Here is a 27,620-nt window from a genome sequence, read left to right on the forward strand (position 1 = left end):
GTCTAGCAGGGACACAGAAGAGATCCCAGGGGTGAATTTGCGATTTCCCATCCACGCGTCCAGATTTCGCTTGAAGAGGGTCAGCGAGGGGCTATGTCTAACATGAATTGGGATTCTATTCCAGAGTGAGGGGAGCCTCTGGGAAATGAATCTGTCCCTCCAGTATGTCCTATTTATTTTTGTGCTGAGGTTTAGGTCCCTGGAGCGTGTATCTCTAAGGGACTTGGATTTTTTGAGGTGGAGCATGTCCATTAATTCTGGGTTTGACATGGCTTTGTACGTCAGGCATAGATCGCCTCTGAGTAGGCAGTAAGCAACTGAGTAGAGCTGGAGTTTCTTTAGTCGAGCTGCATAGGACATCTGTTTGTAGCCCATGATCCTCTTGGTGAGGTACTTTTGGGGTCTCTCCAGTTGCTGCAGGTGTCGGGTAAGGTACATCCCAAAAGGGGCATTGTATTCAATTATGGGCCTGATGAGTGACGAGTAGAGGGGCACAATGACCTCTCTTGATCTAGATGCGAACCCTTTCGTGATAAGGTGGGCTATATAGAAGGTCTTTCTAACCACTTTGGCAACGTGATTATCAAAGGAGAGATTACTATCTACGTTGGTCCCCAAATCTCTAATTACTTCTTCCGTACTTAATGGATTACCACCTATGTGGTAATTTGTGGGCACCTTGTTTTTCCCAAAGGGATGACTATGCACTTTTAGCATTTAGCTTGAGGCCGTGGCTCTGGCACCAAGCATCTGTCTCTGTGAGACCCTTTTGGAGGATGCTTGTGTCAGCTGGAGATTCGATTATGGCCCCCAGTTTGCAGTCATCTGCGAACTTTGTCAGCCATAATCCCCGTGTTAGCCTGAACCTCAGAGAAGTATATACCGAACAAGAGAGGTCCCAGAACTGAGCCCTGTGGGATGCCATTTGTAACTGGTTTGGATTCGGACATGGCACCTGCGATTCTGACCATGTGGGTTCTATCTCTGAGCCAGTTTGCAACCCATCTTGTGATATAGGGGTTGATATTTAAGCTGGTAAGCTTATTTATGATGCCCGAATGGGGTATTGTGTCGAAGGCTTTTGCGAGGTCCAGGTAGGCTGTGTCAACTACCTTGCCCTCATCTATGGCTTTGGTAACTGTTTCAAAGAAATCAACTAGGTTTAAGAGGCAAGATCTGCCCTTAACAAAGCCAAATTGGGTAGGGTCCAGTGTCTGGAGGCTCCCAAAGTCTTTGTTTATGAGTTCCATGATAATACGCTCCATAGCTTTACAGACCAGACTAGTCAGGCTTATGGGGCGATAGTTTCCGGGGTCCGTTGTGGCACCACCTTTGTGGAGTGGGACCACTGTAGCTGTACGCCATTCTTTGGGTACATATCCTGTAGTAAGGCTAAGTTTGAACAGTGACTTAATGTGAGGGTTCATTTCTTCTTGGAGCTCGTGTAAGACACAGCCTGGGACACCATCCGGTCCTATAGATGCTGTGTTTTTTGCTTTGGAGAGGGCAGCTTTCACCTGTGCATCTGTGATGTCAGGGAGGTTACATTCAGTTGGGATAGGCATTTGCTCCTTTGGGGGGGGAAGGGGGGGGAGAAGTTTGCGCTGAATCTGTCTGCCAGGATGTTTGCTATGTCTGTAGGTTCGGTATATTTTGTACCGTTATACAAGAATTCATAGCATATCTGGGAGTTTCCGCCCATGTTCCTGACATAACTAAAGAAGGCCTTGTGATTATCTTTAGTGTCTAGGGCAATTTTTCTTTCGAAGCTGGCCTTTGATGATTTTATGAGGGATCGACGTTTCTTGCTAATACTGATCAGAGATGCCTTCCCTTTTTGGGATTTTGCTCTGTCATGTAGTAGCTTCCTCCTTCTGTTGTATAGCTTATTTATGGCCGGGGTCCACCAGACCGGTCTCCTGTTTTTGGAGGAGTAAGTCTTGGTTTTATTTGGGATAGCACGATCCATGCATTCCTGCAGGTGCTCATAGAATGCATTTGTAAAGGATTCTGCGGATTGGGCTGTATTATCCTCTGGCCCAGGGGCTTTGAATGATTCCACCTCAGTCTTGAGAAGTGCAAAGTTGGCTTTTGAGAAATTCTTTACAGTGATTTCCTTGGCTGGGGGTGGGGACGGGATATGGATGTCCAGGGAAATTTGTTTATGGTCTGATCTTACCAATGAGGGGTTTACCTCTGGTGTGGAACATAGAGTCCCCATGTTAGTGATGACCAGGTCCAATATGTTGTTCCCTTTTAACAGAAAATGAGGTTTGCTTTATTTAACACTTCAGCTGAATGCTTCACACCAAGATTGTGAATAATACCATTTATCCAACTATTACTGCATTCTATACCCAGCATTAGATTAGAACTACTTTCAAAGGAGATTCTTGTACAACACATTCAGAACTTATCTTAAAAAATTTTGGTGTTTTCCCCACTTAACTAATACATGCATACCATGGATGTTAACAGATAATATAGCAAAATTTAACTTGCTTGAAATATTTAACCATACAATAGGTTCTGAGCTGGTCAAAACGGAGTCCACATAGGGAAAAAAAGTCAAAGAAAACACATGGTGGAAGGCAAAAATAAAAATAAAAGAATAAAGAAAGATAAAAAATAAAGAACTCCACACTGAATATTATGAAACACCTAGGATAATTTGGATTACACTTCTATGCAGATATTCCAAAGGCAGTTAAAGCTGTGAAAGCATGCTGTGGAAAATCAAAACTAACTCAAATAATTAATCTTTGCACTTGGGTTGACCAACCAAAGAAACTTGATCCGGAAGAGAAGCTTGTGGATGGCCCGCCACATCTTGTGGGACTGATTCTGGAGACGTGTACTGCACACGTTGAGTTTCTGAAAATTACGTCACTGCCTCCAACTCCAGTGGGAATCAAAACATCAACAGCTTCCTCCACATTTCCTCCATATTTCTTTTGTTTTGTATCTTTTGCATTTGACTTTGAAGCACTATCAGTAGCATCTTTTATGTAGCCCAGGGTCCTTGTGTGATCTTTAGAAGGGTGAACCACCTTTTTATCATATGACTGCCTATTTACACTAATTTTTGTGCAAGTGGCAGCAACTAAACTTATTTAATACATCAGTCATTGCTTAAATAATATAATATTTCTTGCAGTGTAAAACTTCTCTTTAATGATTTAGTGGAAATCTGATCAATTTAATCTAATGTCTGTGCCATTTTAACTCTGCTGCAGTAGGTCTCAATCTTGCTACACATACTACTCTAATAAATATAAACAAAAGTGTGTCCTTGTAACTTATTGTTTTTGGTCTGTAGCTGAAATGACTGCACCAATCGTTCCCACCTTTTGCTTCTTTTACTTTCCATTAATCCCTGTAGCGGTTATTGTACCGCACACAATGTTACTTCTGGAAATACTAGCAATTAAGTGCATCACAAAGTCCACCCAATAACATTTTAACAACCGTGTTCATATTAACTCCTTTCATGATGATAACACAAGAAAGGTGACTTCTAATGTTCCAAATCTATGCCAATCATATTTAAATACTGCGGCTAATGCTACATCAACAGGTTCCGCTGGCAGTATTTTACCCATAACCATTTACTTCTCTTATTCATTACTGCCATTGTACACATGTTGTAACTGCTCATTCCATATATCTTCAGTTTTATGCACTACCCACTGTGATTACTCATGCTGAAAGCTCACAAAATATTGTTTCAACAACTAAATATTTTTCTTGCATTTACATTAATAATAATTTAGACAGACTAAGTTTGCTTCTATAATCTGATGCTGACACTTTTAACTCATTGCACTAAATATCTTTGAAAAAGTTGATACAGTACTTTATTACCTTTTGTGAAGCCCACTACTGCTACCAATAAGTGATGGCCACCAATATGTGTTATTCCCATACCAGGTCTCTAATCAAGAAGCCTAAATCCTCACTGCTGACACTGGAGACAGACGTACACTTGTAATACAGATGGATACACTCAGTATTTCCAGATGCAGACCTCCCTGCATCAAGTACACTTTCCCTTAAGAGCACACAGGGAACACACTCAGCCCAGGGTCTGTATGTGTCTATATCTGTCTCCCTCCAGGTCCCCAATAAGTAACTCCCCACTGGTACAGCTGTAGGGTTAGGTCCTCAGCAAAGTGTCCACGCCAAGTCCTTCAGCACCCTCTCTGTGAACCCAGTGCTTCATGTCCCTGCCCCAAGTAGCTGACACACACGCACACATACACACCTGGGAAAGGCTGGTACAGGTTACTTGCTCTACCAACTTTGCCCAGACTATAACGTAGATTCACTGCCACCAGACACTCCACAACCAGCTACTCTAAGGCCCTTAACAAAGGGTGTGCAATTATATTGTGTAATATTAATACTAATACAAATGGCAATAATTCACTAAGATGGATAGGCTTTCTGGAGTGGCCCACAGTGTCACCAAATAAATAAATGTACTCTCAAAGGTTAGATAACTTCTATAAGAACCAGCCACAATAAAACATTTAAATATATTTAATAATAAATAATAAAAGAGTATGAAAATATTAAATATATATTTAGAGTAAACTACAGAGCTCAAATCACAGAAAATATTGAAGACTGATGGACAGACTCGTACAAATAATAAAGAAAAATGCTCTTTAAACTAAGTTTTACTATATTCCTGACTGAATCTAAGAGAATTACTGTTCCCTAGTTAAGCTACTTACTACCGCAAGGCAATATGCTGTGGGTGAGGGTCTTTCTAGTGAGGATTCCCAAATAGAATACTCAACACTCTGAGATTTTTCTTTTTAATATCCAAAATATAATTTCCTAGAGGGCTATCAGAATTACCTCTTCTGGTCACGACTCTAGGTTCTCACAGTATACTCCTTTAAAGCTGAGATAGGAATTTAACACAGATGGCCACAATACACATCCAAATGTTTATGGCAGTGCCTGGGGCCTCCCCTCTTTTCACTGAGCTAATGAACAAAGGCTCTTTCTCAGACCCAACGTCTCCAGTCCTATCCATCACTATGGAGTGCATTTTAATGGTTTAACAGCTCATTTACATTTTCCTTATTTTTCTTAACCTTTGTTGTCTCGGTGTCCTCTATTGAAACATATACATTTAACAATGCATGTACATTTCATTTCAGCAGGGTACATTGCTGATACATTTTCATCAAGCAAAGCCCACAAATACATTTCCAGCACAAGCATCTGTACAAATCAGTTTTGAAAATACAAATGACATACAGTTCTAATACATTTGTCACACAAGCATCTTGTATAAATTAGTTTAACATTCAAAGGACATACCATTCTTTCTAAAACTCCAGCTAGCTATGGTGCCACTTGCCCATATCATCACATCTTTAATACTAATCCTGGCAAGATTAACATTTTTACTACTTGAAAATTTCATGGTATTCCACTTTCAACAGAGCTAGACCTGTAACACTTTGCCCACAGACATGTATTCCACTTATCTTTCTTTAATACTATAGTTACTGCAAGCACCCGTTTGTATGAACTACTACCTCCCTCCTGAGCAATAATCCCATCCTGTTATGCAGTTATCTACTCTTTAGCTAGCATTTTTACTAACTGTAGCAACACCAGAAATGCACCAAAATTAGTGCAAAAAGTGCAAGTTTCAATAAAATGTGATCTCCTAGAGGTATCATTTTTAATTAAATGACATGCTCTTACTGTCCCAAAAATATAAGCAACTGGTACCTGTTGAATTTGAATTTGCCTTTGTATCCTCATGATATGAAGAGCATGGGTGGGTTCAGAGACTTGTATGAGGCACTTTTTAACAGATACTTTTTTTTAATTTAAAACTGGTTTACCAGGCTAGAGCACTGACCTCAGATGACAGACTTCAGTCTCAGCATGGGAATACAAACAATCAAAATTACATTTAGGGAGAAAGTGCAACAGTATAAAGAAAATACACATCTGTAAAATAATGTCATCTAATAAAAATGAAGAGAGTATCTAAAATTATAACATACATTACTTCAAATTAAGATGCTTGTGTTATAATTACAGCTGTGTGTTGTCTAAATGGGAATGACAGGGCATATGAGTGGCGTGAAGGATGTTAGAGGTTTGAGTAGATGGAAAAGAAGTTATATTAAGCAAAAGATTAAGTAAGAAGTGAAATGGGTGTACTGGAGGACAGTAAGTGTGTTACTAGTAAGAGAAAGACAGTCATGTAGCTCAGGTTAGGTGATATGGCTGGATGGGGGCAATGACATTTGGTGATGAGAGGAGGTGGGCTTTTGGGTAAGACAAGGTACCTTTTACTTGGGGAAGTAGTGATCTATGCAATAGAGATATATCTTGTAGGGGCACAGTAGCTGTGGTTTCTGAGGCTGTAGCAGGAAGGTGGTGTACTTGGTTTAGCTTCTGAATACTAGGAGGTCAACCCTTTGTTGAACAGGGAGCCATATTGCTTTTTCAGTGTGAACTAATTAGTTTACAATAATAAGACATATTTTCTTATAAAATGCATAAAAATAAACCGAAAGTCATTATTCACAATTGATCTAATGTTTCATAAAATACAACCTTCTATTTTATATATCTTCTATGTTATATATATATCTGTTTTAAATAATACGTCTTATTAATGTGAACTAGTTAGTGTTGATTGGTTTGAACATTTTATTGGATAGTTGTTTTTATAAAAGGGTAGAAAGGAATTCATTCTGATGAAGTCTAAAGATGAAAGCAGTAATAAACGTTTCTGAATGCTAAAAATTCCTGTTTTATTCTTGCTGGTCGGCATTTGGTTCCTTTTTGTTTTGTTTTTTTTTGGTTCAGTTTGGTACCATTTTGGATTGTGTGGCTGTTCAGCAACAAAGAATGGTCACCATTACCACATTAGCAGCAAGACTGGAAACTAGAAACTGACCTGCACATGATTCCACTGAAGTACACCATCATACCCTGCACAGATATACTATTGAAGCATCAGCTGTGTATAAATCCAATACAAAAGAATGAGAAGAAATGCAAGTCTGCCAACCATGGTAACAGTGGTACAAACTATACTCCGATAATGTACTGCAAATGCATAGTCAACATCCCGCAGACATCTCCAACTCATACAAGTGTAAAGAGACTAAACATTTTAGGGAATTATTTAAAAATGTCAGGAATTTCTTCATTCAGTGAAGATTGTGAGTAAAGAAAATATATGAATGGAAGGGGTGTAGGCAAGTTAGACATTTACCCATGTTGGAAGGGGTCTGGTTTGGTTACTCAAGTGAAGCCTTCATGACCAAGCAATGCCCAAACATTGTGAATAAAATATAAGATGCCTATACCTTGTCATTGTGTGATGCTTTAATATAACCCTCAGCATGCATTTTTTTCTCTTTAATAATTTCAAATAATGTACTCAGTTCTAAGTTCTGTGTTTTGCCTCTCAAGTGTAATTCAGCTGCACGTCACAATGAATATATATTGATACAAACTGAACATAGCTGAACAGCACAGAAGTATAATGAAACATTTAAAGCTAAGATAAATAAAGTACCTGAAAGTTAGCACTGTCAGTGGTCGATATGACTTGTGACTAGTGTTGCTGCTAAGTTTGCTACCCCAGAAGTCATGTTCCCATAAATCACCAAGGGGAGTTTCTGGTCTGAGGTCCTGAAATAAGTAATCATAGTATATACACATTAGCGCATGCTTACATCACGTTTAAACTTTAAAATGAGAAACTAATAGTTGTTTTGTCTTTCCTTTACTAGAACAGCTATCTAAGCTTAATAAAAGGTATTTTCTAAGATACACAGTACATCAGTGACATCTTTTTCTCCTGTGCTACAGCAATAAATTATCACAGCGTTGCAAAAAAAAAAAAGGCAGCTTTCTGAAAGTCTCAACATGTTCTCACACTACATCTCCATTGTTTTTTTTTTTTTAAAGATGAAACATCTTTACTGAATTATCACTTATGACACAGGCAATCATAACATCTCCACACTTCCTGACACAAATGAACAGAGAGCAATATAATATGAATGATCTCTAACAAGCGTTTCTGATACTGTATTAAGAACTTGTCCCGTTGTAGTTATGGCAAATCAAACAGTCTGAATGTCAGGGAATGAAACCCACAACCACTTTTCATGTAAGCACAAGACAGAGAAAAGGATACTGTGTGACTGCGAACAACAAATCAAAGAACCTTAAAATAGGTAACTTCAGAAATTTCTTTTGAATCCAGGTAGACTGTGGTATGCAATGTTTCCTGAAATGCATCACTTTGCATTTGTTGATACTAAAATGCAAGTCTAGATTATTAACTCAGTTTGAGATTTTACTAAAATGAAAGTCTAGATTATTAACTCAGTTTGAGATTTTGGCCAAGTATGAAATGATGGCATCAACATAATTTTTACTGGACATTATAAACCCAATTTTGCAATCATCGGCATATTTACTCAGTCAACAACGATCACTCTCAAGACGTTTTGCAAATACTAGATTGAATAAGCAAGGTCCAAGCACCAACCCTGTGGTACGACTCATCTCAGATGCAAAGTCGGGTAGTATTCCTTGAACATTTTCTGCATGTTATCTGCAACTTAACCAGTTCATTACCCAATTTATTATAAAGGAAACATTTAGCCAAGCCTAAAAATATAGCTACAGATGACAGTCCCAGATCCAAGGCCATTTTAATGATTGCACAGAATTCTATCAAGCTGGAAAGAGTAGATCATCCCTTGACAAAGGCATGCTCATCTATATCTAATAATACAAACTCCTGGCATTCTTTGTTTATTAAATATATAACACATCTCTCAAAACATTTGCTGAAATGAAATCAAACTAATTTGTCTATAAATTTCTGAAATCAGCTGTACCTCCATTCTTATGTATTGGGGTGATGTATAAAATCTTCCTTGCTCTTGGTACAACTCCTTCAAAAATATTATTAAAAAGAATCATCAAAATAGGGGTTATTTGGGGAACAATGTTAAGAAGAACTGCATGTATATTACCTGAACCCTTAAGTCAACTTATCACATGTTCAGCCTTAGTTAAATTACTAATATATATATATACAGTATTCTCTTTTGTGGTGATATCAAAAGCAAGTTTAACTTCATATTTATCATTTTCTTTTTTTTATTGTAGCCCTAAGTTCCTTTGCGATTTTTGTTGTTTCTTTCTGTTAGGACATTTTTTATAATACTTAAACATTCAACTCTTCTTTTTATATAATCCAATTAATAATAGCAACTTCCAGAATGCGAGTTTAGTATTCGAAGGTGCAGCACATTTGACACTTGCTGTTTCTTCAATCTGTTCATTAACAAATGTTTCAAAGCTAAACAACCTACTTCCATCTCTTTACCTGTGTTAAAGTTCAACCAATCCATACTACACAACAGTTTCAACCTGTATAATTAATCACGCCATAATTACATTCATTAACGTCTGGGCATGGAACACATACAGATGTAATATCAAATGTAATGGCATTATAATATGAAGGTGCAAAGGTTCACAGATTTGGACATTTTGTATTATACTTAATTTGGCAGCTGTGACTAAATGTAACAAATGAATCCTTCTAGTTGTACCACTGACTATTCAATGGAGGTTGTGAACTCCAATGATGTCAACAAATTATTTACAATAATTTCTGTTAGTATAAAGCCTATTCCAATCAATCACTGAATAACTGAAATCCCTCCATCAATAGTAAGTTATTAACATTGTATAGCTTATCTACATTTAATAAGCAATTAAATGTGCTTCTGAGTTCACATCAGGTCCCCTAAAGCTTCAAATTAAACATAAATTGTCAATCTTAATCACTTCAGGAATTTCAACAGCTAGGCATTCTATTTCTTTGTCCATGATAACCAAGTATGAGGGTAGAATATTATGAGTAATTAATATTAATCCATCCCCATTAACATTTTCTTAGATTTTCTGACTTTACAAACCTAAAGTAACATAAAACGTTTGAATTCTAAGATTCTACTATGGCAGTTATAATAAAATGACCCAGCTGTATCAAACTGCACAGTTCATCATATGTATTTCCCAAACTTAGGGTGTTGTAGTAATAACACTTTAAAATATTAATGAGGTTTCCTTGCTATAAGTGAAAAGGAGGTTTTCCTACACTCTTAACAAAATCTTTAATTATTTAGAAATTTTCTCAGAGATATAGCCTGCTCCATAATAATATAAGTGGAAGTTATCCACCACAAACATACAAGTGTATTGAATACTATCTTCTAGTAACTGACAAGTCAATATTATAAAAAGTGCATAGTTGTCTCAATCATTTATTAAAATGATGTGCTTTTGTAAAGGAATAATCATTCCAACATGGAGCCAGAAAGATTTCACTTAGGAATAACTTAATTTCTCTTGATTCAAGACATTCCACAATTTATAAAATTACCCATTTCATGTGGTAAAGAGGTGTTGAATGTAAGACATTCATGCCTGCATGTGTCATTTATACATTTATAATGCTGTTTTGTCAGTAAATGTCTGTGCAATAGATTTGGGATGTCAGTTAGTTGCATGCCACATAGGGGTGACAGAGTAACTTTAAATGTATCCATTTCACATAACATCCTTGCTGCAAGTTTAAACACTGGGTAACCTAGACTTAATACTTCATCAGTACATTTAGATGTCTCAAGCAACAGTAAGACTGAGTCCACTGCTGCTTCCTCTTCTTTCGGCTGCTCCAGTTAAAGGGTCGCCACAGCAGATCAACTGTTTCCATTTCTTCCTGTCCTCTGCATCTTGCTCTGTCACACCAACCGCCTGCATGTCCTCTCTCACCACATCCATAAACCTTATCTTAGGCCTTCCTCTTTTCCTGTTACCTGGCAGCTTCATCCTTAGCATCTTTTTCCCAATATACTCTGCATCCCTCCTCAGCACATGTCCAAACCAACATAATCTTGCCTCTCTGGCTTTGTCTCCAAACCTTCCAACCTGGGCTGACCCTCTAATATACTTATTCCTAATCCTGTCCATCCTCGTCACACCCAGTGCAAATCTTAACATCTTCAACTCTGCCACATCAAACTCGGACTCCTGCCTTTTTGTCAATGCCACTGTCTCCAACCCGTATAACATAGCTGGTCTCACTACCCTCTTGTAGACCTTTGCTTTCACTCTTACTGGTACTCGTCTGTCACAAATCACTCCTGACACTCTTCTCCACCCACTCCATCCTGCCTGTACTCTCTTCTTCACCTCTCTTCCACACTCACCATTACTCTGAACTGTTGATCCCAAGTACTTAAACTCATTCACCTTCGCCACCTCTACTCCCTGCATCCTCACCATTCCTCTGTCCTCCCTCTCATTCACACACATATATTCTGTCTTAGTCCTGCTGACCTTCATTCCTCTTCTCTCTAGAGCACATCTCCACCTCTCCAGGGTCTCCTCCACCTGTTCCCTACTCTCACTACAGATCACAATGTCATCTGCAAACATCATAGTCCACGGGGACACCTGTCTGATCTTGTCTGTCAACCTGTCCATCACCATTGCAAATAAGAAAGGGCTCAGAGCTGATCCTTGATGTAATCCCACCTCCACCTTAAACGCATCCGTCACTCCCACCGCAGGCCTCACCGCTGTCACACTACCCTCGTACATATCCTGTACTGAGTCCACTGCTATTATGTTTAATATAAAAAGTGAGGCAGCATTTACTATGGAGCATATTTAGGGGATATACCTATATTTTATGGCAAATAATAAAAGTGTGGTCATCAACAAGGATGTTGAAACTGCTGTAAAAATGATAGCACAATAACCAAAACAAACACTGCATGCATTCAAACAATCAAGATTTGTAGATTTATAACCCAGTCTCCTTAAAAGTGAACACCACTATAAAACACTGAAAAATATGTTCATACTCGGTTGCTTAATTATCTAGTTCATAACTAAATCCTTTCTCCCTACTCAGTATGGTTTCAGGCTAGGTCATAGTACCACCACAGCTCTCATTTCCTGTATGAATACAATTAACTAGGCCTGTGAAACTGGTAACATTGTCTCCTCACTCTTTCTCGATTTCTCTAAGGCCTTCGATACAGTATCCCATCCCCTACATCTCAAAAAACTCCCCAGCTTAGGTATTTCATCCCCAGCTCTGAACTGGTTCTCAAACTAGCTTACCAATACGTAACAATCTAGTAAACGGCAACATTCTTACTCATCGTTTCTTCACACTACCACAGGTGTTCCCCAAGGATTCATACCGGGACCCCTTTTCTTTAGCATATTCATTAACAACTTTCCCAGCACCCTTACTCAATGCTCCATCATTCTATATGCAGATGATTCCACAATCATCTGCACAGCCAAGTCGATACCTGAACTACATCTACTTATCCAAAATGTCTTTACATCAACAGAAACCTGGATGTCCAACATTCATCTCACTCGAAACTGCAATAAAACTAAACTCCGGATTTTCTCTCACAAAAAAAAAAACACTCCCCTTGACAAGGATAAATTCACGGTTCATTCTCAAAATAACACTATTATTGAAGTTGTTCCAAGTACAAAACTGCTAGGTATCATCATAGACGAAAACCTAATATTCAACCTCCATATTCACAGTAACATCAAAAAACACATTAAAAATTGGGCATCCTCTATACACACAAATGTCTCTTGCCTCATTCTGTTATCATCTCTATTATATGGTGCCCGTATCGTTACCAACATCCAGTCCTCCCTTAAATCCAAACTAGACACCTGCTACAATAAGACTGCTAAATTCGTAACAAATAAAAAATTTTCATCCACCATTGTTCATCACCAAGTCAATTAAATTGGCTTGAACTCCCACATTATCTCACATACTCACAATTAACAACTGCACAACAATTTATATATAAACCACCAAATTCCCACACCCTCTCTAAGCTACTTACCACATATCACCCAGAGCTAATAGATCTGGAAACAAACTATTGCTCAAGGTAGAAAAAAACAAATCTCTCAGCTGGTCAGATACTTTACTCTTTTACTGTCTCAATACTTGGGAATTGCCATCTACATGCCCCCACCATCAGGAAGCAGTACCCATTGCTCTCCTAATATCAGCCAGTATCACACTGCACTCAAGTCAGGAAGATCCTTTAATGACAGCCCGTCAGTCACATGAACTTTGTCTCACCTTCATCTCCTTAGTTCTTTCACCACCTCTTTCTCTTCAAAGGATGTCCCTTCCATTCACCAGTCCCACATTTCTCATTGCATGGTCCGATATTACTAGTTCCCTATCTGCTTTTCTATACAGAATGAGGCATAATACTCACTCTGCACATTTTGTCCTGAAAATGTGACTCCCTATATTTGTTCTCCATCATCTTCCAATGGTATTATGACAGAAGAGACCACCAGTTTAATCAGAAAACAAGTGTGCACAGCCAGACTTTGTAGAACAGAGAAGTGGAGTCCTGACTGTGACCCAGGAGACCAGGGTTTGATTAGCGGCCCCGATAGCAGATAAGCCAAGTAAGGAGAGGGATGAGTGAAGGGATCTGGCACACTTGTTTCTCCCAGAAAAGTTAGAGAGAATTATGTGCATTAGAGAGCACAACCAGCAGCTCACTAATCTCAAGGGAAGGGGCTGCTTGACAGGAAAGCCCCTCATGAAAGTGAGGGGATAACCTTTGTGGGAAACTCATGGCACAGCCTCTACCTTGTGCACAGCCGACTGCACAAGGAAGTTTAGGGTATAACTGAAAAAGCGTGGTCCACCCCGATGGCTGCCTGAATGACAGCCCCTCCCAGTTAACCTCCACCCTTGTGATGGGAAACAGAGGGGGCTGCTGACTGACAAGCAGTGGGGGGGGGGAAGGTGCATTTTAAAAGCATTTGCATTACTTTCCTTTAACATCTAGTAACACACAAGTCTCACACTTTGGCTTCCAAAATAGCTAAAGCGCTAGGAACATATATTACTAGGTGTTAAATGGAAAAGAACTGATCACCCTCCTTCCACTGAGAAACCTGCACTCCTCATTTGCAATCCTAATTCCCCCTGCCAAATTCTTCTCCACTGCAATCTTGGCTTCCCTATATATATTCTTTCTGTTCTGCTCATAGTTTAGTCATGTTTTCCAAGACAATCCTCTATCATCTTCCTAAATACATATAGGTTCATTGGCTCATAGTTAGGTACTAGGCTATCTGCCTGAAGGCATTTATAAGCCTAGCCAGAATGTGTTGGCTTCCGCCGCCCCCTTAGATTAGTTCCCTGTGCCTCTGTCCAGCACAGCCACTGAAGTGATCCCCAGGGTAAACTTTCTGTTTCCCATCCACACGTCAAGGTTTCTCTTGAAGAGTGTTAGTGAGGAGCTCTGCCTAATGTAGATTGGAATCTTGTTCCAAAGCATGGGAAGTCTCTGGGACAGGAATCTATCCCTCCAGCACGTCCTATTTATTGCTGTGGTGAGGTTTAGATCCTTAGAGCATGTGGCTCGAGGGGATAAGGTTTTCTTTAGGTGGAGCATGTCCATCAATTCTGGGTTGGACATGGCCTTGTATGTTCAGGCAGAGATCACCTCTGAGTAGGCGGTATGCAACAGAGTACAGCTGGAGTTTATTCAGTCGAGCTGCAAAGGGCATCTGTTTGAGGCCAGTGATCCTCTTGGTGAGGTACTTCTGTGGTCTTTCCAGCTGTTGCAGGTGCCTTGTAAGGTACATCCCAAATGGGGCGTTGTACTCTATGATGGGTCTGAGTGATGAGTAGAGGGGCACAATGACCTCTTTTGATCTGGATGCAAACCCTTTTGTGATTAGGTGGGCCACATAGAAGGATTTTCTAACCACTCTGGCAATGTGATTATCAAAGGAGAGATACTATCTACTTGGGTCCCCAGATCCCTTATTAAGTTTTCTGTACTTAGGGGACTATCACCTATGTGGTAGTTTGTGAGTACTTTGTTTTTTCCAAAGGGGATGACTATGCACTTTTTGGCATTTAGCTTGAGGCCATGATTTTGACACCAGGTATCTGTCTCAGTAAAACCCTTTTGGAGGATCTCGGTGTCAGCCGGAGAGTCACTTATAGCCCCTACTTTGCAGTCGTCTGCGAACTTGGTCAGCCATAGTCCTCCTGTGCTTGCCTGTACCTCTGAGAAGTATATGCCGAACAGGAGGGTCCTAGGACTGAGCCCTGGGGAACGCCACTTGTAACCGGTTTAGAATCAGACCTAGCTCCCACAACTCTCACCATGTGGGTTCTGTCCATGAGCCAATTGGCAACCCATCTTGTGACATAGGGGTTTATGTTCAGGCTGATAAGCTTGTCTAGAATACCAGAATGGGAAATGGTGTCGAAGGCGTTTGTGAGGTCTAGATAGGCTGTGTGTACCACCTTTCCCTCGTCTATAGCCTTGGTAACTGTCTCAAAGAAGTCCACCAGGTTTAGGAGGCATAATCTGCCCTTAACAAAGCTGAACTGGGTAGGGTCCAGTGTTTGGAGGTTCCCAATGTCTCTGTTAATGAGTTCCATGATGATGTGCTCTATAGCCTTGCAGACCAAGCTAGTCAGGCTTATAGGGCAATAGTTCCCAGGTTCTGTTGTCGTTACACCTTTGTGGAGTGGAATAACCATTGCTGTGCACCACTCTATGGGTACGTAAGCCTGTGGAGAGGCTGAGTTTGAACAGTGTGTTTACATGAGGGGTTCGTTCGTCTTTGAGCTTGTGTAGGACACAGCCTGGGACACCGTCCGGTCCCACTGATGCTGTGTTTTTGGCTTTGGAGAGGGCTGTTTTAACCTGAGTGTCTGTGATTTCAGGGGATCTACATTCTTCTGGTATGGTTATGGGCCCTTTTGGGGTGAGAGGGGGGTGAAGTTTGCACTGAACCTGTCTGCCAGGATGTTGGCAATATTGGTTGGTTCAGTGTATTTTGTGCCATTCTGCATTAACTCGAAGCAGATCTGGGCATTGCCACTTAGATTCTTGACATAGCTAAAGAATGCCTTGTGGTTATCTTTGGAGTCCTTGGCAATTTTTCTTTCGAAGCTCGCCTTGGACGATTTTATGAGGGATATTAGTTTCTTGCTGATACTGATCAAGGATGTCTTCCCTTCTTGGGATTTTACTCTTTTCTGTACTAGTTTCCTCCTTCTATTGTATAGCTTGTTTATGGCAGGGGTCCACCAGACTGGTTTCCTTTTCTTGGAGGAATGATTCTTGGTTTTGCTTGGGATAGCACGATCCACGCATTCTTGTTGATGCCAGTAGAATGCATCAGTAAAGGAATTTGCAGCTTGGACAGCGTTATCCTTTAGCATGGGGGCTTTGATGTTTTCCACTGTCCATTTTACCACCTCTTTAATAAATCAAAGACTTTTCCCCTATTCCCTCTTCTTCTTCTCCTACTACTGTGACACCACGCTGCCACTAAACTGCTCCCTTGATTCTGATGCAAAATTTTTCCCATGATCTCCTCCTCCAACTTTATCATTTCTGCATCCCTGAACAGTTCAAATCCTTTTGGTCTCATACTTCTGTGCTAATTTTCCAGCAGTGTCCCACACTGCTTACAATAAACTGTAAAGCAGTATAGTAAACTGTCTACCACCATACTCTCATTCATTAAAGAATATAATTAAACAACATTTATTATTAAAGATGTAGCCCTGCATTTTCCATGAATAACTGAAAATAAGTCAAAGCTGGTGATATTAAAACAGAGAAAATTAATAATCAGACTTACCCAGCTAATACGTATAAATAAGACATTTTTCTTAGTTTTTATTGCAGTATAAAAAGGTGACATCAGGACACAAACTGCTGCAGTGTACCTTTTTCAGTACATTAATTTATCAAAGAATGTCACTTTTTTGAATGAAAAAATTGCAGCCAGCTCTAAACTGGCAAAACAAAAGTTATGTTCATAGGAGAACTAACAGCTTAAGGGCGCCCTTACAAGCCTAGGCAATATAACCCAATTTTACCTAATATATGTCCTCTAGGGTCAAGAGATTGCATGGATTAATGCCTGTGCATTGAGCATCTTACAGACTTGCCCATATCCATGAGGCACATAGGCACTAACCCCCGTGTGAATGTGTGATTCTCCATCCATTGATCCAAACTGAGTTTGAAATTGGCCAGGGAATGTGAATAAGAAGCCTTTTCCAAAGAAAGGGTAATCTCTGAGAGACATATCTGTCTCTCCAGCATGTTTTGTTTGAGTCGTTGACCAAGTTTAAATCCCTAGATTAGGTGGTTCTTATACTGTTTGACTTGTGGATGTGTAGCAGCTCCATCAGGGTTGGATTTGAGATTACCTTGTAGGTCAAACATCAGTCTCCCCTTAATAGTCGGCAGGAGACAGAGTAAAGGGATATGGCTTTTAGTCTATCTGCACAGTTCATGTTGTTCACCCTGTATTTTCTTTCTGAGGAACCTCTGAGGTCACTCCAGCTGCTGTACATACCTAGTCAAGTACAAGCCAAATGGTGCACTGTACTCAATTATTGGTCTAATGAGGGCTGTGTACAGAGGAACTATAAATTTCTTTGCATCTGGAAGTTATAAATTGTGCCACATAAAATGATTTCCTCATCACTGTGGACACTTGGCAGTCAAAATTCAGGCTACTAACTGTCTGTGTACCTTTAGGGGTGTGCTACTGAGGTTGTAATTTGCAGGGGTTTTTGACTTTCCAAAGGGTATCCTTTTTTCACATTTAGTTTTAGGCCATGGTTCTGGCACCAATCATTTTTTCTGATCTAGACTCTCCTGAAGGATATTTACATCTTTCTTGGATTTAATGATTCCCTCCAGCTTGCAGTCATTGGCAAACTTTGTCATCCAGAAGCCTTCCACATTAGCCTTGACTTCAGAGGCATATATTCCAAACAGGAGTGGTCCCAGCACCGAGCCCTGTGGTATACCACTAGTAACTGGCCTCTCGATGGATCTGGATTCATCCACTTTAACCATGTGTCCTGCCCTTTAGCTATCCATCTGGTGACAGTTTTCTGAGTTTATTTATAATACCTGAATAATGAATTGTGTCAAATGCCCTGGCCAGGTTGAGGTAGACAGTATGTACTGTTATACTATCATCCATGGCCTCAGTAATTTTCTCAAAGAAAGCCGCCAGATTCAGTCGGCATTACTTGCCCTTGACAAAGCCAAACTGGGTCGGGTCCAGTGTTTGGAGGTTTCTTATGTCATTATTTATCAGGTCCATGATTATTCTTTCCATGACCTTACATATAAGAATAATCAAACTTATTGGTCTGCAATTTCCCAGGTCAGCAGATGGCCCCCCTATGCAGAATCATGACTGTTGCTGTCCTCCACTCTATCAGGACAAACTCAGTCTGGGAGCTGTGGTTAAATAGCGATCCTAATGGGCTTGATAAGCTGTTTAAGAGGCGACCATCAGGGCCCCATTGAAGCCATGTTTTTAGCTTTAAGAGAGCACAGTGGCAACCTGTTCTTTGGTGACAACTGGCAGTGGAGTGGTGAATTGTATTTCTTGGGGGTGATGGGGAGGTGAACTCTGAGCTCAATTTGTCAACCAGCATATTTGCTACATCTTCCAGCTGTGTACAGGTAATGCCATCTAGAACTAATTCCACAAATTGTTGAATGTTGCCCTTAAGATTGCGGACATAACTGAAAAAATGCCTTATGGTTACCCTTAGCTTTGGAGGCTATTTTTACCTCAAAGTCTGCTTTTAGAGACTTCACTAGTTCCCCGAGTTACTTGTTTAGACTAACGAGGAACTTTTTGCTCTGTTGCGCACATTCACTCTTACTTCTTGACAAGATTTTCTTTCTTTTGTTATACAACCTATTAATGCCACAGATCCACCAGGGTGGCTTGTTTTTGTGTTTTGATCTGGGTTTATTTCGGTCTGGTACTGCTGTTTCTACGTAGTTATTTACATGGTCATACAGGGCTTTTGTGTGTGCCTCTGCATAGGTTTGTGTTTTCTGGATTTGGAGGAGCCTGGAATGCTCCAAGCATTTGCATTTGCAAAGTCAAGAAATCTTTCAGCCTGCATGTTAGTTGTGCATGCCTCCCAGTTAATGGATGGGTAGTTAAAATCACCCATGAGTATTGTATTGGACTGGATGGTGAGCAATTCTAGTAACTTTAGGTATGATGTGTGGGTTTCCTGGTTCACGGTGGGGGATTTGTAGATAGCAGGGACACGGTAGTGGATTTTCCCATAGTTAGCTGGACATGGAGTAGCTCAAGCAAGTCACATTGTTTGACCAGCCTTAATGTGTGCTTATCCTTTATGTAGACAGACATACCTCCACCTTTTGCTCTATCATGTTTAGTGGGTGGTCAGAATGTATGAAAGACATTATAGCCATGCACTTCCAGAGTGCTTTCCATAGCTTTGTACCATGTTCCAGTAACTGTACAGACATCAGCATTCCCCCCAGGGTAAGGAGAGCTTCAAGGGAGTGCAGTTACTTGTTGAGGCTCCTAGCATTAAGCAGTAAAACCTTTAGCTTGTCCTGAGAAGCTTTTGTTATATTGGAAGATTTGTCTGTTTGGCAATGCTTAAAAAAGCACTAAAGTGATTTATCTGTTTGGCCAATATCTGAAAGCCTTCAGGTGACAGGTGAAGACCATCCTTGGCAAAGCGGCGTGGCTTGTCAACCATGTCCTACCAGGCTGACAAGTACTAGACCCCTTTAGAAAGCCAATTGTTAGTTGATCTCATTTTCTGCTGGTACTGTGGCATTATCCTTGGAGAGGACAGACTGCTCCTCAATGCTAGGCTCATTCCTGTCTGTGACACACATTCTGAGAGCTCAATCATGTCTCTCTTTATATAGTCCAAGGAGGTACTTCTAAAGTCATTCACGCTCACATGGCTTATGGCCAAGTTATACTGGTACTTAGGGGTAAGTGACCTGAGTGCTTGCATGATCTGACAAATCCTGGCCACTGACAGGCAACTAATGTAACCTTCCCCTTATCCAGCCTGGAAAGAGGGACATCAGTGTGCTTACCATAACGACAGATCTGCATGATCCACATCAACATTTTCTTCAACAAGCACGACTAAGGCTGTAGGGCTCAAACAGCTTGGCAACAGAAAACTTTTCCAGGCTTAAACGCCTCCTCTTCTCCACAAATGTTCACAGCTGTGGATCTAAGGTGTGCTGCTCAAAATCAGAACATGTGTACAATAAAACAACCAACAAGTACAAAAGAACAACTCCAGATCTTGCCTGCCAAAAGCTGGGGGAAAGGAGGGAGGATATGTTGATGAAAATGTGTATGGATCATACAGGTGCCTCTGGACATCTATAAAATCTAAGACGGACTCTCCTCTGTGAGTAATAAAACAAAGGCAAATTTCTAGAGTAATTTTAATTGGTCTGATTGTTTTTTTGACGCAAAAAGAGAGGGGCTGCATGTAAGGATTCTCTACCATTTTGAAAAATAAGATGAAGATTTTTAACGCACAATGCCTGCAACTCAGAAAATCTCTTGGCAAAATTAACAACTAAATACATACATATATAAAACAGTAAACTCTGTACCAATACACAGAATATTCAGGTGCTGAGAGAGTAGGACATTCGACAAGGAAGTAAACAGTTAATAATATTATGTCATTCAAAGAAACTTGTGCCAAGTGCTTTCATCCCAATAAATCAAGGGACTTCAGCACAGCATGAATACAAAATTAATTCACAGGCATTATACAGAAAGTCACATCTAATTCCTACTGTCAGAATAAATCACGTGTCCTGTAAGCAACTTCTCAATATTCAGGGCCGGTGTTAACATTTTGGGGACCCCCAACAAATGTCAAGTTGGGGGCCCCTAGGGACTTCCAAACTAAGTAACACTGTCACCTCCCCTAAGCAACATTTTAGTTTTTAGTTCATGTTACAAACTTTTAGAAGTAGTACGCACAGACTGACTTGTAGCTACAATGTTATTATATTACAGCAAGCCTATGTACCACACTTTGTTGGTCCATCTACCAAAGGGACAGTCAGTCACACTTACAGGAACTTAGTTGCAACAAATAATCATTATAACTCTGTGTACAGGGCTGGATGTAGGTGAAATGGTGTCTGTTTCAGTACACACACACAGACACACACACACAGACACACACACAGACACACACACACACACACACACACACACACACACACACACACACACACACACACACACACACACACACACCATCCAGTGCTCTCCCTACCATGCACATTAATTATTTCTTACTTTTCTCACATTTTGGCTTATTCTTCACCTTTTTCAAGAAGCTATAACTTTCTATATGCTCGGGTGAGAATTTTTAAGTTTATTTTTCTTTTCACACAGCCTTTTCATCCAATGATGGCTGAACAGAAATTATGATTAAGGAAAGAAATTAACTTTGTTGTTCAGCCTTTGTTTTTCTTGCATCCTTTCAAACACACCTTCCTTGATCAAGATAGTACAATACTAATTTTTTAGGAAATATCTCAATTAAGCCAGTGCCCCCTGAAGCCAAAGGTGTTACAGATTTAGAGCATTTCTCAACCTTTTAATCGAATGGTGGACTAGGGACGGGTCACTGATGGTGTCAGCCAGCACTCTTGATTTTAGAGGGGTAGGTTGTACAAATCCAGTGCAAGATTGATTGTTAATATGTTTATCATTTCTGGTTGGGAAGGTGAACAGCTGGGTGAAACCAAAGAGGTTAACTGATAGGGATGGCGGGTTGAAGTTAATAATGGAGTAGTCTATGTTAAAGTCAAAGTCACTTAGTATGATGGTGTCATTTTGCATACTGTGTGAGGTCCAGTCTAGGATTTCTAAAAGGACTGGGGCATTACCATCAGGAGGAATATAACTATGATGCACATGCTCTTGTGTTTGTTGAGGTATATGGATGAGGGTAGTTGGTGAAGTTCAGGATGTTACTGTAGAAGATGGCTACTCCAGCTTTATGTTGCTTATAATTTCTTATTATATTATACCATGGGGAAAGGATGTCTTCATCTTTGGTGTTAGGTGTTAGCCAGGTTTCAATAGCAGTAATATGTCAGGGTGCGTGCTGCTATGCATGCATGTAGGTCAGGTAATTTGTTTTAAATACTTATGAAATTAAGACTCATGAGAAGTAGGTTGTTATTACATGTAGTGGGAGGTGGCTGGTGTAGGGTGGGTGCAGTAATATTATAGTCTTGGAGCCTGGTTTGATGAGGGGGTCCAGAGTTGGGATCGATGTCCTCCAAGGACAAGAGTGACAGAGGGAGTGGTTGTGGTAAGACCATTTTACTGTGCTTGTTTTTGAGCTTTTGGTTCTGTATGCTGGGTTGGTGTGTGTTTCTTTGATATGTCTGTATTTGATGAAGGATTGGGATAAGACAGGTTACAAGCTAGGAGATATAAAATAAGAGTAAGTTGAGATTAAGGGTAGAAAGCAGAGCTTGGCAGTGACCGTAAGATGTAATGCATGCAAGCAGGGCTGGAAGAAGTATGCTGGACGTTTAGTGGATTAACTCATTACATCCGAGTGACATCTCCAAATACATCTGCAGTTGACTCCCACTGACATATCTAGGTGTCAAATATTGCCTGTTCATATTTGCATCAATAATTCCAAAACCATGCTATGTGCAAATTAAAAACTTCATCTTAAAGCTGACACAATAGCAAACTCAACTGCATTAATATTTGGCTTCTATCTAGTGCAGGTAAATAGATATTAACTGTAGTTTTTATCATATTAATTTATATAGATATAATTTTCACATTTTTCTAAGTATCTTAACAATCAAGTAACACAGAAACAACTCATTAGCCGCACATGAAAGCTCTCAGCTAGATGAATAAAATGCTGCTGACAGTATGTTTGCAACTTGAGTGATTGCTGAGATATTGTAAACTGTTTACAAAATATTACAAATGTTAATAGTTACTGTTTTTACTGTGACTTAAAGTTCGGTTTAAGACCTAGGACCTAAAGAAAAATACCACTATAAAAATTGTTTGTGCTGAAGAATTTGCCATTTATACTTGATTGTGTCAAAAGGCTTAAGCTCCGCCCACTGGAAGTTACAGTGCAAACTTCTGAGCTCCACTGGAGTGAATAAGTTAACATGTTAAAAAGTAGGCAGAATGTTGGGAGTAAGAGAGACGTGCGATTAATGTGCAAGGTAGCGTGTGGAAGTGAGGTAAGCAGTAGTGAGCAGATTAGCGTAACAGGGATTAAAGTGTGGTGTTTTGTATATTGCAAGTGTAGAGAGTGCGTGTGGGGGAGGGGGTAGGAATTGTGGGTAGGTAAGGAAAACACCTGCCAAGCAAGAGTAGCAACAGCCAATGTAACAAAAAACAATCTGTAAGGCCTTGGAGGGGGTGTGCAAAATCTGAAACAGTAAAGGAAGTTAAGAGATTACTGGTGGTAATAGTACAGCTAAGGGTCAGAGCAAAGATAAGTTAAAAGAAGAGTAGACAATACTGTCAGCAGGGACTACCTGACTTGCTATAACTCCAGTCTAGGTTTGGTGGTCATCGCTAGCAGGCAGACATTGAACTGTTTCAGAGGGGGTGCCTAATGGAGTATACAGGGAGTGTAAGGCAGGGTAGACAGGGTTTTATACAAAGTGAATGGAGAATGGCTACAGTCATTCTCCTGCATAAGGGAGGACCTTCCGCAGACCTAGGCAATTTAAGGTCCATAAGTCTGACTAGCCTCAAATGCAAAGACATGGATATTCTTATCATGGAATAATCAATAAGGAAGTAGGGAACTTCCAAAACAGTGGATTCGTCTCAGTTTGGATTTGCCAAGGACAGGTCATGCTTAGTCAACCTGGGGGATTTTTTTTTAAAAGGTCAACAAAGCAATAGACGAAGGCAAAACAGTACACATCATACCGTGACCTGACCCCTTTGTCATCTGCTGGATTGCCAACTGGCTCACAGATGGGATACAAGAAATAAAAAAGGGTAAGTTATCTCCACAAAGAGTACGGTCACCAGTGGTGCCCCCCCCAGGTTCTGTGCTAGGACGTCTTCTGTTTGTCATCTACATTTCTGAAGTAAAACCCAGTAGCAAAGGGCTGTGACCAATTATGTTTGCAGATGACTGCAAGGTGAGTGCAGTTATTGAATCCCCAAATGACGTAGTCATCCTGAATAGCTGGTACCAAAATCATGGAATAAACTAAATGCCAAAAAAATGCAGTATTGCGTCTTTTAGGTATTCATCTACCCAGGGGATTACCACATTGATAATATGAATCTAAGAGCCAACTCAATTATTCAGGATTTTGGGAGCTTATGTGGACAGTGACCTAAATTTTGACCAACATGTCCATTGCTGTAATAAAGTCTTTCTATACTGCACAGGTTATAAACAAATGGCTTGTGCTTAGATCTACGGATGTCAGTGTCCCCCTTTACTCAGCCCTCATTAGGACAATCATTGAATATAATGCCCCTTTGTCATGTATCTCTCCAAAATTATGCAACACCCACAGAGATACCGTACTAAAAGGATAAAAGGCTTAAACAATTTCTTACATGACGGACTCAAAGCCCTGTCACTATACAGGGTTCTAGAAATGTAACAAGTTGTCAAAATTTAAAAAATCTGTAAGGAGATTTTCATAAAAATGGAGATGGGGAGCAAATCATTGTAACCAAGGAATTTTTTTTTTTTTTTTTTTTTTTTTTTGAGATGGGACCTAGGCTCAGAATTAACATAGTAAAGCCTTACTAAGTTTAATGCTACTGGTTGCCAAAAAATAAATTATTAAAAAATGGAAATACAAATCTAAACCAATTGCAAATGAAATGAAAATCTTGGAGATTGGGTCATTAGAAAAAGGAAAAAGTGGGAAGTGATGTCTACTTTTAAAAAGCAAATTACATGTAATTAAACAGAATCAGTGGACATTCTATATCCAGAAAAATGCTCAGGAGGAGAAGCAAGAGTGAGGTTTAATGGAAGAAAGGAACTGAATAATTTATGTAACGTCAGAGTGAATGTTAATTGTGAAAACGGAAAGATATCTATACTACATGAAAAATGTTACTATGGTTCATTTTCTTTTATATTAAAAGTATTTGTACCTGTGTCACTGTGTTAGTTGCAATTTAATAAAAATGTTTATATAAAAAATGTGCAAGGCAGTGCAGAGTATTACATCCCTCAGCTGTTATTCTAAGATAGCAACTTGTCAAATGTTGCTCTTTACTGTCTTAACCCTGCCAGCTTCCAAGCTTCCAGTCACTATTTGAACCCACATCACGAACAGCGGGTGTGGATACCCTGTCCTCATCCCACCCCATATATGGGCCATCCTTACAGTATGTTTTTGTTAACCTTTTAGAAGTCTGCTTAGGAGAACTTGTCTCACATACAGACCAAGCTAGCTGCTCATTTATGTACATCGTGCTAACTCTGTACTGTTTATCATGTAGTCACAGCATTTCTCTACAATATTCATGTCATCGCTTCAATAATGTTTTATTCATTCCTTTAGTCATTATTTTATTTATGATATGCAGATGATACCTGGCTTTATCTTTGCTTCACTTGAGACAAATGTGCATTCCCTTGCTGAGGACTTTGAAGGCATTCATCAATGTGTAATACTTAATAAGCGGAAGCGTAACACTTCCAGACCCAAGGCTATGGCAATCGATGCTGAAAGTTGTTTCACTGTCTATTGTTCCTCATCACAACAAATTCCACTTCATAAATTTTCTTCTTTTTTGTCCAGTATTATATAAATGATGCAGCAATAACGATTTAAACCAAGTTTCTCTCTTTAATTAACATTTGTTAATTGACTAACGATCTACTACTCCTTCACAGACAGAACTATCAAGCCAGCTAAAGTTATAATATTACACACTCATTCGACTGACATCACACTATTTTAACCTCATCCAATTTTTCACATTTTACAATTTGCAGAGGTATGGAGCTCCATAACTTGACCATCAGCTAGTAGATTCTCCTAATTTCAGCTTTGAATTTGCTTAATTCAATTTGTATGCTGTGCCTTCTCCCTTAAAACAACTTACTTCCCTGGTTGCTGCAACCAATCAGGTCTCTGCTTCACCGGAAAAAAAAAAAAAAAGTTTGTGATTCGCCATCCAGACATCCATGAAGTGCCGAAACCAAACAGACAAGTTGGAGAAACCCACAACTGCTGCATGGGGCCCTCGTTTGCAGGAAGATAATCAGGGGCTCCCTGCGGCTGCGAGTTTGTCGGGTGCCTAACGCTGGCTATGTCAATATTAAAGGTACCTATTAAAAAGAAACAGTTCAAGTCATAAATCAATTAGAAAGCACTTAACATGAGTTCTTTGGATAATAAAGTTTTATTGGCTGTTGTTTACTTCATCAATTGTCCTACTCTCACAATTGAAAAATAACTACTAAAAGGAGAGTTTTTGTAAGACTCGAGTTTTAAGTCCACCATAGGAGCTAGCTCAAAAGGTGGTAGGTTAATTTTTCCAGTACAAAATTCATACATCAAGGAGGAACAGATTTCTTAAAAGGAGAACCTACTTGGAACATACTCCAAAAGAAAGCATTACAGATCTTCAAAGAAGCCAGAAAAAAACTGTCATGTCCCTCGTGGCTATTAGAGATAGCAGCCAGATGAAATTTAATGGAAGACCAGCTTAAAACAAAGGTTACATAGTCAACATAATGATGCATTTATGTTGTCTCTTTTCGTCCTCCCTTAACCAATGGAAGTCAGATCCGATCTCGGATCCAGCTTTGGCTACTTCAATAGACTTTGACGCCATAACTCAAGTTCCGTCCCTGACCTATAATCCTCTCCTTAGGCTGGATTACCTCAGATCAATTTTGCTCTCTCTTCAGCCTATTACCTTGCATGTAAAAAAGGTACCCAGTGAAATCACAATCCAAAATAAACCACATTCCAGTTACACTAAAAACAAGGAAGAGGAAGACCGGAGCTCATACATCAATGCAGGCAGGAATCACCCCTCAGGACATTTTTCTTCCACTCCTGAACTGAAGGGACAGAGTCCAAAACTAGAAAAAAATATGGGTGGTCCTCAAGGAAGGATATTCCACAGTACAGTGGAGCCAAACACTGTTCTATGCCTAGTCCAGTTTTTAATGGGCAATAAAAGTATGCAAAGGAAATGCAGTCAGTCAGTCATCTGGTTAAGTTACTTTTGATATTGTCTTGTCCAATTTAGCCTTGGTCTGACTTCCTAAACTTTTTAGTTCTGTGGAGATGGTATGAACATCCAACAGGTGCAGCATGTACTTTTCTTTGATGGAAAACCTTTGAAAGAAAACAGGTAGCTTAAACTGGTTGATAGCTGTCTCCTATACTATCTTTACATCAGCTTTTCTTGCCCTAACCCATCAGAGGCCCAAGTAAATATGGTAAAGTGGTCCTGGTGGCTAAAAGCCACCTTTTGAAACTTATGTTTCCCTATAAAAAGAAGATATAAGGGGGACAAAGGGTCAGAAACCAGGACTGCAACAGTGAATACACTCCAACATCGACATTTATGGCAGGTGTAAGCAACTGTACTATGTTCTT

The 27,620-nt window shown here is 39.8% G+C and overlaps 1 protein-coding gene across 1 annotated transcript in view; it reads right to left on the reverse strand.

Annotated features, from left to right (window-relative positions):
* TMTC4 (transmembrane O-mannosyltransferase targeting cadherins 4) overlaps window positions 1–27,620 on the reverse strand; it is a 1,460,040-nt gene that overhangs the window by 1,324,518 nt on the left and 107,902 nt on the right. The window contains exon 3 of the mRNA XM_044071235.1: window positions 7,571–7,686. Coding sequence (XP_043927170.1) covers window positions 7,571–7,686 — 116 coding nt within the window. The remainder of the gene's footprint in view (window positions 1–7,570; window positions 7,687–27,620) is intronic.

Source organism: Protopterus annectens, chromosome 5.part0 (assembly GCF_019279795.1).
Source record: "Protopterus annectens isolate FY-2018-M chromosome 5.part0, PAN1.0, whole genome shotgun sequence".
Classification (NCBI taxonomy): Eukaryota; Metazoa; Chordata; order Ceratodontiformes; family Protopteridae; genus Protopterus; species Protopterus annectens.